The sequence below is a fragment of the Pristiophorus japonicus genome, chromosome 1 (assembly GCF_044704955.1).
Source record: "Pristiophorus japonicus isolate sPriJap1 chromosome 1, sPriJap1.hap1, whole genome shotgun sequence".
Classification (NCBI taxonomy): domain Eukaryota; kingdom Metazoa; phylum Chordata; class Chondrichthyes; family Pristiophoridae; genus Pristiophorus; species Pristiophorus japonicus.
The window spans coordinates 120,864,228-120,880,520 of record NC_091977.1 but is presented as its reverse complement, the minus strand read 5'-3'; the positions used below and the strand labels follow the sequence as shown (position 1 = coordinate 120,880,520).

General features: G+C 43.1%; 1 protein-coding gene across 3 annotated transcripts in view; it reads left to right on the top strand.

Annotated features, from left to right (window-relative positions):
* The window catches only part of pcsk5b (proprotein convertase subtilisin/kexin type 5b), a 280,532-nt gene that overhangs the window by 76,806 nt on the left and 187,433 nt on the right, over window positions 1-16,293 (top strand). For all 3 annotated transcript variants that reach the window (XM_070882813.1, XM_070882798.1, XM_070882808.1), the window contains one exon: window positions 1,179-1,255. In XM_070882813.1, coding sequence (XP_070738914.1) covers window positions 1,179-1,255 — 77 coding nt within the window. The remainder of the gene's footprint in view (window positions 1-1,178; window positions 1,256-16,293) is intronic.

Below are 16,293 nucleotides of genomic sequence, written 5' to 3'. Positions count from 1 at the left end.
AGAGAGGTTACAGAGGAGATTTACGAGGATGTTGCCAGACTGGAGAATTTTAACTATGAGGATAGATTGGATAGGCTGGGTTTGCTTTCCTTGGAACAGAGGAGGCTGAAGGGAGACCTAATTGAGATGCATAAAATTATATGGGGCCTAGATAGAGTGGATAGGAAGGACCTATTTCCCTTAGCAAGGGGTCAATAACCAGGGGACATAGATTTTAAGTGGTAGGAGGTTTAGAGGGGATTGGAGAGGTATCTTGTTCACCCAGTGGGTGGTGGTGGTCTGGAACTCACTGCCTGAAAGGGTGGTAGAGGCAGAAAAGTACTTGGATAGGCACTTGAAGTGCCATAACCTACGGATCAAGAGATGGAAAGTGGGATTAGGCTGGATAGCTCTTTGTCACCTGGCATGGACAGGTTGGGCCGAATAGCCTCCTTTTGTGCTTAAATTTCTATGATTCTGTGAAGCAGATTTTCTGTGATACCCTTTGTAAAAATGAGTGTTGCTTTGGCTACTATTCAGTCCTCTGGCACACATCCATACTCAACAGAGCCCTAAAATATCATTTCTAGAGCCAGTTCAATTTGGTCCCTCAGCACCTTCATGATCCTAGGATGCATCCTGTCAGGCTGATGGAAAGTAACTATGCACTTCTGCGACTATGAAATAAACAAAATGCTGGAAATATGCAGCAGGCCAGTCGGTATCTAACGGGAAATTACAAGTTGGGACATATTGACCATGTAACCTTCAGGACTGTTCTGATGAAAGTTAGATACCTGAAACCTTATAATCCATCTTTTGTATATACAGCTGTTGCCTAATGTCAAGTTTACTGTTTCTATTTCATGTTTCCAACTTTTGCTGTTTTTCATTCTCTTATCTATAATGATGCTAACTGCCAGAAACTGTTGGCTGAAACTGTTGGACTAGATTTAGTATTTTCAATAATCTTAGAATAGTTCTGTGCATGAAATGGAGTGCATAGTCCAAAGCCTAGTTTATTATCTGCTCATGGAAACGGGGTGAGGGAGGGTGCTATTGGCACATGGTTCCCATCAGTTCTTGTGTGGCTAAGTTGAATCATTTATGCATGGAAAACCTTTTAAGAATGCATGAGTTGGACATTGGCTTTATTTATTAATGTGGCTGTGTGATGTTTTTTCCCCCTCTTGCTGTAGGATCAAATGGCTAGCTTTGATGTCAATGGAAATGACTGGGATCCCATGCCTCGATATGATGCTAGCAATGAGAACAAGTAAGAGAAATGTCTGTTTCTGTTTGGGCACCAATCTTCCACAAACACTTTGAGATAAAATTGGCTTGATGCTGAACTTCCTGTATTTAGCAGTGCTTTTCTTTTTTTAACCCTGAAAGAAAATGTGGAATTTCGAGTTCAGTTGTTCAACATCCCATAATCTACACCAGTCATGCTTTCTACACAAAGTCTCTTACCAAATAAGTTCAAACTATTCACAGGGTTGCACAAATACAAGCAGATAAATATGTAATAGATAATTTTCCAACTTCCTGCTCCCAGATTCAAGCCTCGCCTGCCAGAGAATCTATCAGATGTTCAGAAATAATTTAAGTAGTCGAATTTAAGTAGTATGTGCCTGGATTTCTGATGTGCAATTCTGGCCAATGAGGCTCCCTTCCTCATATGCAGTTGGAACATTACCCTTATGCAAGTAAACACACACAATCTTCACTGGTAGAGTAATGCCACACTTTACATAATTTTGTTCATTTCATGCAGTTTTTTCATGCTGCATCAAGAACAGAGGTGTCAAATTCTCCACTGTTGAACTTGAGTGTTCATTAACAACTTAAAAATTGATTGATAGCTACCACAATGATAATCCACTGTAAACAGTTGCAGGTCCTCAATAGCATCTCTTAAGAGAGGCCTTTTATTTTTGCTGTTTGGTATTCGGGGAGCCTGATGTCTGGAAAATGGCTTCTGGCGTTTATGCAGCTAAATCTGTAGTCTAGCAGCAGACTTGTAGATCCAGGTAACACTGGGCTTATAAGTCTGTCACCAGTCTCTGGAAACTAGATTTAGCAACATGCATGCCAGGAGCTGGAGAGTTGATATTGGGTTCCTGAAATCTGAATTCAAGGAAGACTGACAATAAAAGCAGTTGTAATTTTAATTGCTTTTTCAATGTGGAATTATGCACCTGGAGTGCTTGTTTAAATTTTAAATATTATCCTTGTAATACATTCTTATGGGGAGGAATAGATGAGTCTCATAAACCTAGTTTTGATTTTTGAAGATATGGAGTTGATGATGGAGAAAACAATTTTGATATCTTTATGCAGTAACATTTAATAGTTACGAATTTGAAACATGGTAACTTGGTATACTTCAAAAGTCCAACAAAACCAGTATAAAAATACATGTCAACATAACCATTATACCTCACGCTATATGTGAATGAATGCAGGGGAATTAAAGAGCAGAATGAAATGGCTTTAATCAGGTGAAATTAAGAACATTTCTTGAAGAAATAATCTTTTTAAAAAAAAAAAAAAAAATTGCCTGTTGATCTGCATTAAATTTAGGACTCATGATCACTATAGAATGAAACTTGAGCCTGTAATTACAAAGACTTTAGACACCAGGTAAATCAGAAATGGTTTTAATTTTTAATTGTCCCTTTGTTACCTTTCTAATGTGAATGACAGCTTGAAAAGGCAAATGCAACTGTTTAATTTTTTAATTTTTGAATGCTTCAATTTAGTTTGATTTTTTTTTATGACCACATAACTTTGTTTACAGTTGTTTATCTTGGACAGGGGCCAGTAATTGGGTAGTGTAATGTTACAAATTGCTGTGTACAGTTGTGGAAATTGAAAAATAACTGGTGGGGACCTTGGTGCTGATATGAGAGTGCTGAAAAATTCTTGCCCTCTTGCACAAAGCTCAGTGTGTTCAGCCTACTGGAATAGCAGCAGTGTTGCTGGGTATTTTAGCAGTTGTGCAGCTGTTGAGGCTGTGAGCTGGCAATTTTGTGATGGACATTCTCTGAGCCCTCCAATTGCTGACCTGGGTCTTCAATTAAGGACTTTTAATTTAAACTGTTCAGTTATTTACAAAGATGTGCTTGGGTGGATGCCTTGTATAAGAGGAAAAGTGCAGCCAGTGTAATTCACTTGAATTAAATTCTGACAAACTTCTTGTTGATAACATCTATAGTAGCAAAAAGTTTGTTATTTTTATCCACTCCCAACACCTAACAAATATAGAATGAGAAAAGGTGAAAGAGTTTGGTATGACAGTATTTTATTGTAAATCAAGTAGTTGCCAATAGCAACAGATACATCCAACTCTTGGCAGTTTCAGTCACATACACAAATGGATGCAGAAGGCCCTTTGCCCATTTGATATTATCCTTCCAGAATACCAACTCTTCTGTCTTCCATTTACAACATTTAGTCAAAAGCTTTTTAAGATCCAATTCTGGGAGTGTTAAATTATACTGTATTCTTCATACCCCATATTCTCTTCTCTCCCCCCCCCCCCCCCCCCAATTTAAAAAAAAAAAGATTTTTGTGAATGCAAATTGTAGAAGAAAAGGGAAATAAAAGCAAAAAATTAGACATTCTGGTGGTATTTGTTGTATAAATGCCACTTGATTTAAACAGGCAAAAATGCCAGAGATAATCTGCAGAGATTGTGCTGTGGAAAGAGAGGAGGAGAAAATAGCAAATTGAAAACCTTCATAAACGCCTCTGATTGAACTCTGTTCAGAAAAAAAAATCCAAATCGGACTCTTGTAACTGAAATGAAAAATATACTTGATCAAATCTGCAGCAGCATTTTGTTTGTTTGGCTTGAGTGGAGCTCAGTGTGGTCAAACAAACTGGGGTACAGAGAATGTATGCAGACTCGCAAGTAATGATAGTAAGACATGGACTGTTGGTCTGCCTGTCGTGTTGGAAATACCTGCTGTCATTTCTACTCATACTTGGTGTATTGTGCTGACTGGCACAAGCTGCTGTGACAAACAGTGGTCTTCCAGAAATGACATTAGAGTCTCAAAGTCCAATACAGTATGATAATCCAAATGCAAGCTTGAGTTATGGTATATCATAGAGAAAGTAGCTTTCATGTGTGGATATGATTTGTTCAAGGAAAAGAAATATGCTGCATTTGAACAAAATACCAAAATAGTCATCATTACTCTGGTACAGAGAAGGACTTGAAATCAAGTAGTCCTTTACTATAATGTACGAATAGTTTGCTTTTTTAATGAAGGAGCACCTATTTTACACGCGGTGTACTTAAAGACAGAGTTCTCAGCTTGATTTAGAATATTTGAAAGTAATAATTGATAGCTCATAGAAATTAAGTTAATTAATATTGGGGGGAGGGAAGAAAAAGTGATTTTGGGAAGTGGAATTGGATTTGATTTTTGAAGATTGTTTTTTTTTAAAAAAGGAGAGGTGCAAGGCAGTTACTTTTTTTAAAAACTGATGCTTCTGTCCTTTTGATGGCTCCGTGGGTAAACACACCGAATGGTGTGGTACTGAGCTGCATTGATTTAAAAAAAAAAGGCCCCATTTTCAATTCCCTATTTATCTGTGCTGATTTTAGCTAATCTCAACTGTGGGCTGTATTGGGTTTGGCGGCGATGTTCCTCCACGACGAAAAGAGACTTCAACTTGTCGTAGCATCTAATCCTGATTAAGACCAGCTAATCTGAGTTCTTTACTTGATTTTGGAAAGTCGTATTGAATAAACAACACGTTAGCAATTAAGTTAATTAGTATTGAAAAGAAAGTGATCTTGTAGAATGGAATTGCAATTTTTAACTTGAAAATATATCGGCATTCTTTTTTGTGAGGAATGGCGAGTTTTGGGGACAGAGAAAGATCTATAAATGCCAAAGATGTGCCTTTGAGGAACCAATTACAGATGTGTTCACCAACCTTTGATTAATATATAAACAGAAAATGCTGTAAATACTGAGCAGGTCAGGCAGCATCTGTGGAGAGAGAAGCAGTGAATGTTTCAGGTCAATGACCTTTTTTCAGAATCTGCCAGCTATTTTGTCTTGAATAGTCAGCATTTTCTAGCTTCCATCACTGATGCACTGACTTAACTGTTGGGTGACAGATAACTTTTTTTCCTCTTTGGTAAGCAATAAGAGGCTTTCAATGCCAAGAACAAGTAAAGTTTTTAAAAAAAAGATCTTTAGTTTGCAGAATGCTGTTTCTTGGGCTGTGTTCATTTTGAATCTGAAAGCAAGTGGGACAAGCTGATAAGCACAGCTAGGATCTGGATTAGCAAGATAAATGCTCTGAATATTAAACTTCCTTCTTGATATGAGTTTGTCATATACCTTGTTTCTGTTCTTTCACAAACTGTTCTACACCCCATCCAGTATGCTTCATTGTTGCGTTCTTAATGACATTTGCTGCATCTTCTGTCCTATCTTGATCTAAAGGCGAGTGGAACAAAAGCAGTCTTGAGAGCACAAGCTACAAATGAGATCAAATAATTGCTTATGGGTTCACCAGAACAGCAAAAACTAAAACGACATGGACAGTGAGACTGCTAGTCAGGAAAGTGTATCCATTGTTAATATATTTGAATATTCCTACTGATATCCATTTTCAACCTAAATAAACCCAATTTATTTTAGTCATTTAATTGGGAGACTTTTGTCTTCCACCTCCTCATCCACCCCATTCAAAATCATTCCTGGATTGAATAATGGAAATAATATGGCAGTTGGATGCTCCACAGGTGTCAGTCATGAAAGAAAGAATCATGGTATTCTGCTGTTTGTGGAAACTGCTGTGTTCAACATTTCAGTTACTTCAGATTTGTAATTGAATTTGGCACTGAGCCCTATTATCTACCACTTTTTAAAATGTTACACAATGCTTTGAGCTCCATAAAGATCCATATCCTTATGTATTTCAGTATAACATTTTAAATGCGAATGCTGAAGGAAATCTTTATGGGAAGTAGTATAAAGGTAAGGTTGTTAGAGGAAAGCACTGAATTGTCTGGAGGCTATTTATGATTGATGTAGGAATTTTGGAACAGTGCACTATCAATGGAGCCTGAAATGTAGGTTAATTAGTTTAGGCCTCTTGTGCTCACCTGGAGGGAGACTTGACCGATGCATTTAAAGGTTAATTGGTTCTCTCATGGACTTTATTTTTTTCAATCACACTATGTTCTTGAGTAAATATTTCATTTTTAACAATATGGGCTGTCAGTTTTCAGATGGTGTTTATATTTAGGCTAGTCAGGGCTGCCATCACTGGCAACTCTAAGTAAATGAAGAATAAATCCACAAGAATACTGTTCGTTCATTTGTGATGTTTCCGATGCTGATTCATAACATACAAGATATAGCCCTCCTAACAGTTGGCTGACCTATATAGTGTTAATAACATAGTATCATTTTAGAGATATTTGCTTAATGTACAGAAGTTGTGGTGAATTGTTACCCTTCTTTTGGATTTCATTATGTGAATGTTTTAATGTATTAGTATGAATTTACCAAGTTCTGTTGATGCCACTTTCAAAGTTATGATTAAGCAACTGATCAAATCCACACTAGAGAGGTAGTCAGTCTGCAAGGTGGATTTTGTAAACCGAAGTTGAGCTGCTGTATGTGAAGTTGTTATCAGCCATAATAAATCAAAATCAGCTGAACATCAAGAAGGCCAAAGCCATTATTTTAGGCCCTCGCCATAAACTTTACTCATTTGCAATTGATGCTGTCTACCTTCTGACCATTCATGAGGCTGAACAAAATGGGCTGCAGGCATTGCTGGCAAGGCCAGCATTTATTGCCCATCTCTAATTGCCCTTGAGAAGGTGGCGGTGAGCTGCCTTGAACTGCTACAGCCTGTGTAGTGAAGGTACTCCCACAGTGCTGATAGGGAGGGAGTTCCAGGATTTTGACCCAGCGACGATGAAGGAATATTTCCAAGTCAGTGTGATGTGCAACATGGAGGGGAAATTGCAAGTGATGGTGTTCCCTTGTCCTTCTAGGTGGTGGAGGTTGTAGCTTTGTGAGGTGCTGTTGAAGAAGCTTTGGTGAGTTACTGGCGTGGATCTTGTACATGGTGCAGATCGCAGCCACGGTGTGCCAGTGATGGAGGGAGTGAATTTTGAAGGTGGTAGATGGGATGCTGAACAAACAGGCTGCATTGTCCTGGATGGTGTCGAGCTTCTTGAGTGTTGTTGGATCTGCACTCATTTGGGCAAGAGGAGAGTATTCCATTGCACTCCTGACTTGTGCCTTGTAGATGGTGGAAAGGCTTTGGGAAGTCAGGAGGTGAGATACTCACCACAGAATACCCAGCCTCTGACCTGCTCTTGTTGCCACAGTATTTATGTGGCTGGTCCAGTTTAGTTTCTGGTCATTTGTGATCTCCAGAATGTTGATAGTGTGGGATTCGGCAATGGTAATGATGATGAATTTTTAAAAAATTGACACCGAGCCACATAACAAGAAATTGGAGCAGATGACCAAAAGCTTGGTCAAAGAGGTAGGGTTTAAGGAGCGTCTTTAAGGAGGAAAGCAAGGTAGAGATGCATCTCCCCGTGCAAGTGCAGAAGATGCAACACTTGCCCTGTTACTTCCTCCCTTCCCACTGTCCAGGGCCCCAAGCACTACTTAGTGAACCATCGACTTACTTGTACTCTTGCATTTTAGTATACTGTATTCACTGCTCATGGTGGAGTCTCCTCTACACTGGCGAGATCAAATGCAAATTGGGTAACTGCTTTGTGGAACATAGAAACATAGAAAATAGGTGCAAGAGTAGGCCATTCGGCCCTTCGAGCCTGCACCACCATTCAATACGACCATGGCTCATCATTCACCTCAGTACCCCTTTCCTGCTTTCTCTCCGTACCCCTTGATCCCTTTAGCTATCAGGGCCCTATCTAACTCCCTCTTGAATATATCCAATGAACTGGCATCAACAACTCTCTGCGGTAGGGAATTCCACAGGTTAACAATTCTCTGAGTGAAGAAGTTTCTCCTCATCTCGGTCCTGAATAACTTACCCCTTATCCTTAGACTGTGACCCTGGTTCTGGACTTCCCCAACATCGGGAACATTCTTCCTGCATCTAACCTGTCCAGTCCTGTCAGAATTTTATATGTTTCTATGAGATCCCCTCTCATCCTTCTAAACTCCAGTGAATACAGGCCCAGTCGATCCAGTCTCTCCTCATATATGTCAGTCCTGCCATCCTGGGAATCAGTCTGGTGAACCTTCGCTGCACTCCCTCAATAGCAAGAACGTCCTTCCTCAGATTAGGAGACCAAAACTTAACACAATATTCCAGGTGGGGCCTCACCAAGGCCCTGTACAACTGCATTAAGACCTCCCTGCTCCTATACTCAAATCCCCTAGCTATGAAGGCCAACATGCCATTTACTGCCTTCACCGCCTGCTGTATCTGCATGCCAAATTTCAATTACTGATGTACCATGACACCCAGGTCTCATTGCACCTCCCTTTTTCCTAATCTGCCGCCATTCAGATGATGATCTGCCTTCATGTTTTTGCCACCAAAGTGGATAACCTCACATTGATCCACATTATACTGCATCTGCCATGCATTTGCCCACTCACCTAACCTGTCCAAGTCAACTGCAGTCTCTTGGCATCCTCCTCACAGCTCACACCGCCACCCAGCTTAGTGCTATCTGCAAACTTGGAGATATTATACTCAATTCCTTAATCTAAATCATTGATGTATATTGTAAATTGCTGTGGTCCCAGCACTGAGCCCTGTGGTACCACACTAGTCACTGCCTGCCATTCTGAGAAGGACCCGTTTATCCCTACTCTCTGCTTCCTGCCTGCCAACCCGTTCTCTAACCACATCAATACATTATCCCCAATACCATGTGCTTTGATTTTGCACACTAATCTCTTGTGTGGGACCTTGTCAAAAGCCTTTTGAAAGTCCAAATACACCACATCCACTGGTTCTCCCTTGTCCACTCTACTAGTTACAGCCTCAAAATATTCTAGAAGATTTGTCAAGCATGATTTCCCTTTCATAAATCCATGCTGACTTGGACCGATCCTGTCACTGCTTTCCAAATATGCTGCTATTTCATTAATAATTGATTCCAACATTTTCCCCACTACTGATGTCAGGCTAACAGGTCTATAATTCCCCATTTTCTCCCTCTTTTTAAAAAAAGGTGGTGTTACATTTTTAATACAGATTCTTTTTCCCTCAATCTGTTTCAGCGAATACACTGACGCGAACACCTTGCCTTTTCTGTAAAGGACCTTTATTGAAGATTCTCCGGCCGGGACTTGTCAAGATAAAGGAACACACTCAATCAGAGCTTGTTCAACTTCCTCTGGACAAGTCTTGTAACAGCGCGAAACCACAGCAGTTATACATTTTCAAAACAGAACACATTTGATTAACACTTGGTCCATCCTATCCCTTTCTACCTCCCCCCCCGCACCCCCCCCCCCCCCGAGTACGTCCAATGGCAGGCCGACAAGTCCCCTAATCAGGGCTGGCGCTAATGTTAGCTTGTTTATAGTTTCGCTATGGATCCTTCCCTATTTTATGGCTTGTTATAGCAGTCTGACTCATGTCTGACTTTGCTTTTCGCGTAACTCGTGTTTGACCACACTCTGAGTAACCTCTTTTTGTGTCGACATTGCAAGTATCGCAGCTTGACATTTCTTTCAGCTATCTTCCCATGATTCTCTTCACCACTTGACACATTCACAACCCCTCTATTCACATTCTCATTCCCCCCCTTTTATCATTCCATGATAACCCTGGTGACTATTCCAGGAGTATCGCATTCAGCCATTCGCGCACTCTTTCCTGATCCTCCTTGTCGAGTAGGCCTTTAGTTTGCTGGATCATAACCCGGGAGCCCATGGCCACAAGAGGATTTGCTAACCTTGCCATCATGACTTTACAACAAAGGTTAAAGCAACCAATAATCAAGCAACAGATAATTATTACTACGATGAGAATAATTGCCCCATGCATTAGATAGGATCCCCAGGATCCACCTAATAGCCAATCAAACCAGCCAGATCCTCCTGCTGGCATGGATAACTTCTTTACTTCCTGTCTTATGTGATCAGCGAGATTGGTTATGTTTTCTGAACTATCGGGAATGTAAGTGCAACATTCAGATCCTATCAGGGCACATGTCCGCCCTTGCTCAGCTAAGAGGTAATCGGGGGACATTCGTTTTTGTAATGCTACGGTCCGTATTGCTACCATTTCGGCCGCGATGTCCTCCAGAGCTTCAGCAGTATAGTTAGCTATCTGTTCCAATACCCTCTCTAGGTTCTGTACTTCATCCATGGAACATCATGACCCCAAAGAACCTCTCGGCGGGGGTGAGGGCTCGCCTGTGTCGGCTGGAGGCATGTGCTTCCGCCAGGGTACGTGTTTGCCACACAAATGGCACCACATATTCCAAATAGCAGGACCCTGTCCATCGCCTAGGTAACCAGGGATATGCCCGCTGCCCGCACACAAAATACGTGCCGTTATACGCTGCCTTTTTATATATTGTGTTGGGGTCCCAAGGCTGGGCCCACAGACCTCCACCTGTTTTATTTGGAAGGTGAGAGAGGATAGTGACTCGTGCACCTGTTGTGATGTTGAGGTTGTGTGGGCAATCGCTGTACCCTATGATATGTCCTTTGCTGCTGGTGTCATTTTGGGTTAACCATATGGTCCCGGTTGGCCTCCCGATCCCTGAGGTATTGGTCAGGACTAAGAATGGGGGTTCCTTTTTTCTGGTCATAGGGTGGTTGGTACCATCCCTGGAACGTTTGACTAATGGGGTACCCAGCACACTCCCACTCGGTGACGTCCCCGTGGTTGTCCACACAGTAACGGTATGATGGTCCTCCTGCCCTCCGTGATCCCTCTCTTGACCTGCCTTTCATCCTTCGTATTTGCATTGGCCCCCCTCCTCTCATGCTAGTCTTGCTCAGAAGCCACTTGACAGTCTCAGTTAGGGTCAGTGGAACGGGGCGCAAAGGAATTCCCCCTTTGGAATGTATAGGGATATGTGAGCATACCCAGCAACCAGAAAAGTTCCCATTTCGCGCATAAACACAAGACATATACAAAAAGGTGTTTACATGGAGCTCTCGCTTCAGTCTCATTTCCCACGCGCCGCACTTGACGTACACCAATGCTACTATACAGATTGTGGCACACAGACACAGTTTCATCTTATCGCTCCAGGCCAACAATTACTCGAGAACAAAATGTCTCTTGTAGCGTCTCTATGGACAAGGATAAATAGTCCGAACATTTTGCTGATTCAAAGAGTTCGGCCTTCTCGCCTCTCCCCTCAGGTCACCGTCGGTGTAGCTGGCCGTCCACCACCGCGGGCAGGGGTTCAAACTGTTCTCCTCGGGACCCACCCGGCTAGTCGGGGCGCTCCCAGGAAGGACCCTATTCAGCTATGGAGAAGAGGAAGTCCGGAACAGAAACAGGGGCTAGGAAAGCCAGCAAAATAGGTTTGTTATGGGGTGACAAGTCCACAGCGGTGCAGGTGAACCCAGGCGCTTCTCCCCTCAACCCTAGCTGCAGTGGGGGTAGTAAGCAACACCCGAAAAGGCCCCTCCCATCGTGGCTCCAGTCCCCCTCGAATCCATCTCCTAATCAGGACACACTTCCCCAGTGCCACGAGAGACGACCCGGGCAAAACTGGGAGGTCGAGGTGAGCATCTCGAACCTGGCCGTGGGCCACTTGCAGAGCCTGAGTCAGGGCAAGAACATAGGCAGTCATTTCCTCAGTCGTGTGGTGGAACTGGACAGTAGAGGGGACAGTCCGATTCCATGGGGTCCCAAGGGGCCCATCATAAATGATCTCAGTGGGGGTCAGTCTAGCCCTACCAGTGGGGGTAGCTCGAATCTGGAACAAGGCTATGGGAAGGAGCCTGAGCCAATTGAGTCCGGTCGATGCTACCAGTTCTGCAAGCCTGGTTCCAAGAGTTTGACTAGCACGCTCAACCAGTCCCGCAGCTTGGGGTCGGCAGGCACAATGCAGCTGCTGGTCAATGCGCATCTGGGAACAGAATTCCCTGTCAACTTGGCCAATAAAGTGAGGGCCACTATCCGAACTCAGTCGAGCTGGGATACCATATCTAGGAACAATTTCCCTCATTAACACCCTAACAACAGTTTGCGCCTTATTGTCCAGGGTAGGGTAAGCTTCGATCCATTTGCTAAACACATCTACTATTACTTACACATATTTGTAACACTGAACTCTTTGCAACTCAATGTAGTCCAACTGCAAGGTCTCAAAGGGACCCTCTGGCAGGGGCGTCCTACCCCAATCACAGGGGACTCCCCTCCCTGGATTATGCCGTTGGCAAACAAGGCAGCGACCACTGGGCCAGCGCCTGGAGTCTAGGGTGCCACCAAGTGGCCAAAAACGTGTCACTCGTTGTCCCTGCCCCACAGTGAGCAGCAAAGTGCACAAACTCAACAACCCATACGGCCAACTCGTCAGACATGCAAGTCTGCTCCGCGGGAGTGGTCCAGAGTTTAGAAACATTGTCATAAGTACATCCATAATCTTTCCACAACAGTTTATCTTTTTCAGGAACGTCCTCCTGTGCTTTAATGACATCTTGGATGATTGGCATTGGTTTTTCCGAGGCTAACTTATCCTTTGCAGGATTTGTAGTTTGACTCATCATTCTGGGCACTACCATTTGGGGGTTGTGGCGGGGGACCAGGGGGTCCAGGTGCGGGAGGCGCCGTCGGGCGGCGAGTCAGTGACCATTCTTCAATTTCGTCATCCGCCTCGGTCAACGCAAAGCCAACCATTTGACTACGTAGTCTGTCGATACTCTTTTCAGAGGTCCCAGTGGAACTCCTAGTACGTTTTTCGTGCGCGCACTCTTTAAGACGTCTGCGGTTTTAACATGTCCCCCCTTCTGTCAATGAGAGTCCTGATTTAGTGGCGTTTTACTGTCAACTTGACAGAAGGAAGTGATTCATCTGAATAATTCCACACCTGCGTTTCTAACTTTAAAATGTAATTCAATAAGGTTCACACTCTTAAACTTCCCACATACAGGACAACACTACAAAGGGTTAAAAAAACTTTCACTCTGTTTGAAAAAGTGGGTGGAGCTAAAACAAACTGACAACTCCCCGGTTTCCCAAGCAGGCTTTCATTCTGCAGTCAAAATCACACAAGTACTTCTCATTCAAAACAGACGTTCACAAAAGTCTCTCTTCTTTCTTAATTGTTTTGGCCGGCTCTATTTTTGGATCCATATGTCACTTAAGATAGTCACTATCAGCTTTTTTTATGGCATTACATAGTTACGCAAGTTACAACCTTTTAGTTTTTGACAATATTGTCTCCATGTGGCAATTAAACTTTTATCTCTTTTTCTTCGTCCCGTTTTCCAAATTAATTCCTGTGCTCTTTTTGCCACCTCTGCACTCTTAGTGCCTCCTAGGGGCCATTGGTCATCTCCTAATAATTTGTTCAGATAACAGTCTAAATTGTTCAGCCCTTTTCTGGAAATTCCTCACATAATTTCTGCAGCGGACTACCCGCATCCGTAGTTTTATCTAAATGATTACCCATCCTCGCGTCGCCCCGCGTATGATCAATGTCCTAATTAATCCCGATTGTCCCCGCGTCGCCCCGCGGTGGAATAGGTTACCTTATCCAGAGCCTAGGTGGACCAAGTGATATACAAGATCGACGCCCTACCTGGCATAAGTACAATTTAAGTTTGCACAATCCCTCGCGTCGCCCCGCGATTCAGTCCTACACAATTTTCTCCCGCGTCACCCCGCAGTTTTCCTATTCGCGTTACCCCGCGATAATCCTTACACAATTCCTTTTATCCCTACACAATTCCTCGCGTCGCCCCGCGATTTAGTTTTACACAATTTCCCTTTTCTTCTGCGTCGCCCCGCGGTGTTCCTATTCGTGTTGCCGCGCGATTGTCTATTTCCCGATCCTCCGCGTCGCCGCGCGGTTCACGTCGCCACGCGATTATCTATTTCCCTATCCCTCTGCGTCGCCGCGTGGTTCGCGTCGCCGCGCGATTTAAATCCAATCAGCGCCTAGACGGACTAAACTTTCCTCAGACTTTTGGAACTGAAGGAAACTGAAGTGGTATTTAAAAAGTACTCACTCCAGTGACCACTTTCCTCCCGTCTCGTCTGAGGCTAGTTCGGCTCTTAGTTCGCAAGTTTTCGGCAGTCGTCCGTTGAGATCCCACTTCTGACACCAAATGTTAATACGGATTCTTTTTCCCTCAATCTGTTTCAGCGAATACACTGACGCGAACACCTTGCCTTTTCTGTAAAGGACCTTTATTGAAGTTTCTCCGGCCGGGGCTTGTCAAGATAAAGGAACACACTCAATCAGAGCTTGTTCAACTTCCTCTGGACAAGTCTCGAAACAGCACGAAACCACAGCAGTTATACATTTTCAAAACAGAACACATTTGATTAACACTTGGTCTATCCCTTTCTACCTTCTTCCCCCCCCCCCCCCCCCCCCCCCCCCCCGAGTACGTCCAATGGCAGGCCGACAAGTCCCCTAATCAGGGCAGGCACTAATGTTAGCTTGTTTATAGTTTCGCTATGAATCCTTCCCTATTTTATGGCTTGTTATAGCAGTCTGACTCATGTCTGACTTTGCTTTTCGCGTAACTCGTGTTTGACCACACTCTGAGTAACCTCTTTTTGTGTCGACATTGCAAGTATCGCAGCTTGACATTTCTTTCAGCTATCTTCCCATGATTCTCTTCACCACTTGACACATTCACAACCCCTCTATTCACATTCTCAACATTCGCTACTCTCCAGTCCATAGGAACTGATCCAGAGTCGATATACTGTTGGAAAATGATCACCAATGCATCCACTATTTCTAGGGCCACTTCCTTAAGTACTCTGGGATGCAGACTATCAGGCCCTGGGGATTTATCGGCCTTCAATCCCGTCAATTTCCCTAACGCAATTTGCTGACTAATAAGGATTTCCTTCAGTTCCTCCTCCTCGCTAGACCCTCGGTCCCCTAGTATTTCCGGAAGGTTATTTGTGTCTTCCTTCGTGAAGACAGAACCAAAGTATTTGTTCAATTGGTCTGCCATTTCTTTGTTCCCCATTATAAATTCACCTGATTCTGACTGCAAGGGACCTACATTTGTCTTCACTAATCTTTTTCTCTTCACATATCTATAGAAGCTTTTGCAGTCAGTTTTTAGCTTCCTCTCATACTCTATTTTCCCCCTCCTAATTAATAAACCCTTTGTCCTCCTCTGCTGAATTCTACATTTTTCCCATTCCTCAGATTTGCTGCTTCTTCTGGCCAATTTATAAGCCTCTTCCTTGGATTTAACACTATCTCTAATTTCCCTTATTAGCCACGGTTCAGCCACCTTCCCTGTTTTATTTTTAGTCCAGACAGGATGTACAATTGTTGAAGTTCATCCATGTGATCTTTAAATGTTTGCCATTGCCTATCCACCGTCAACCCTTTAAGTATCATTCGCCAGTCTTTTCTAGCCAATTCATGTCTCATACCATCGAAGTTCCCTTTCCTTAAGTTCTTGACCCTAGTTTCTGAATTAACTGTCTCACACTCCATCTTATTAAAAAATTCTACCATATTAAGGTAACTCTTCCCCAAGGGGTCTCGCACGACCAGATTGCTAATTAGTCCTTTCTCATTACACATCACCCAGTCTAGGATGGCCAGCCCTCTAGTTGGTTCCTCGACATATTAGTCTAGAAAACCATCCCTAATACACTCCAGGAAATCCTCCTCCACCGCATTGCTGCCAGCTTGGTTAGCTCAATCTATATGTAGATTAAAGTCGCCCATGATAACTGCTGTACCTTTATTGCACGCATCTCTAATTTCTTGTCTGATGCTGTCCCCAACCTCACTACTACTGTTTGGTGGTCTGTACACAACTCCCACTAGCGTTTTCTGCTCTTTGGTATTCCGCAGCTCCACCCATACAGATTCCACACCATCTAAGCTAATGTCCTTCCTTACTATTGCGTTAATTTCCTCTTTAACCAGCGACGCTACCCCACCTCCTTTTTCTTTCTATCTATCCTTCCTGAATGTTGAATGCCCCTGGATGTTGAGTTCCCAGCCTTGGTCACCCTGGAGTCATGTCTCCGTGATGCCAATTATATCATATTCGTTAATAGCTGCCTGCGCAGTTAATTCATCCACCTTATTATGAATACTCCTCGCATTGAGGCACAGAGCCTTCAGACTTGTCTTTTTAA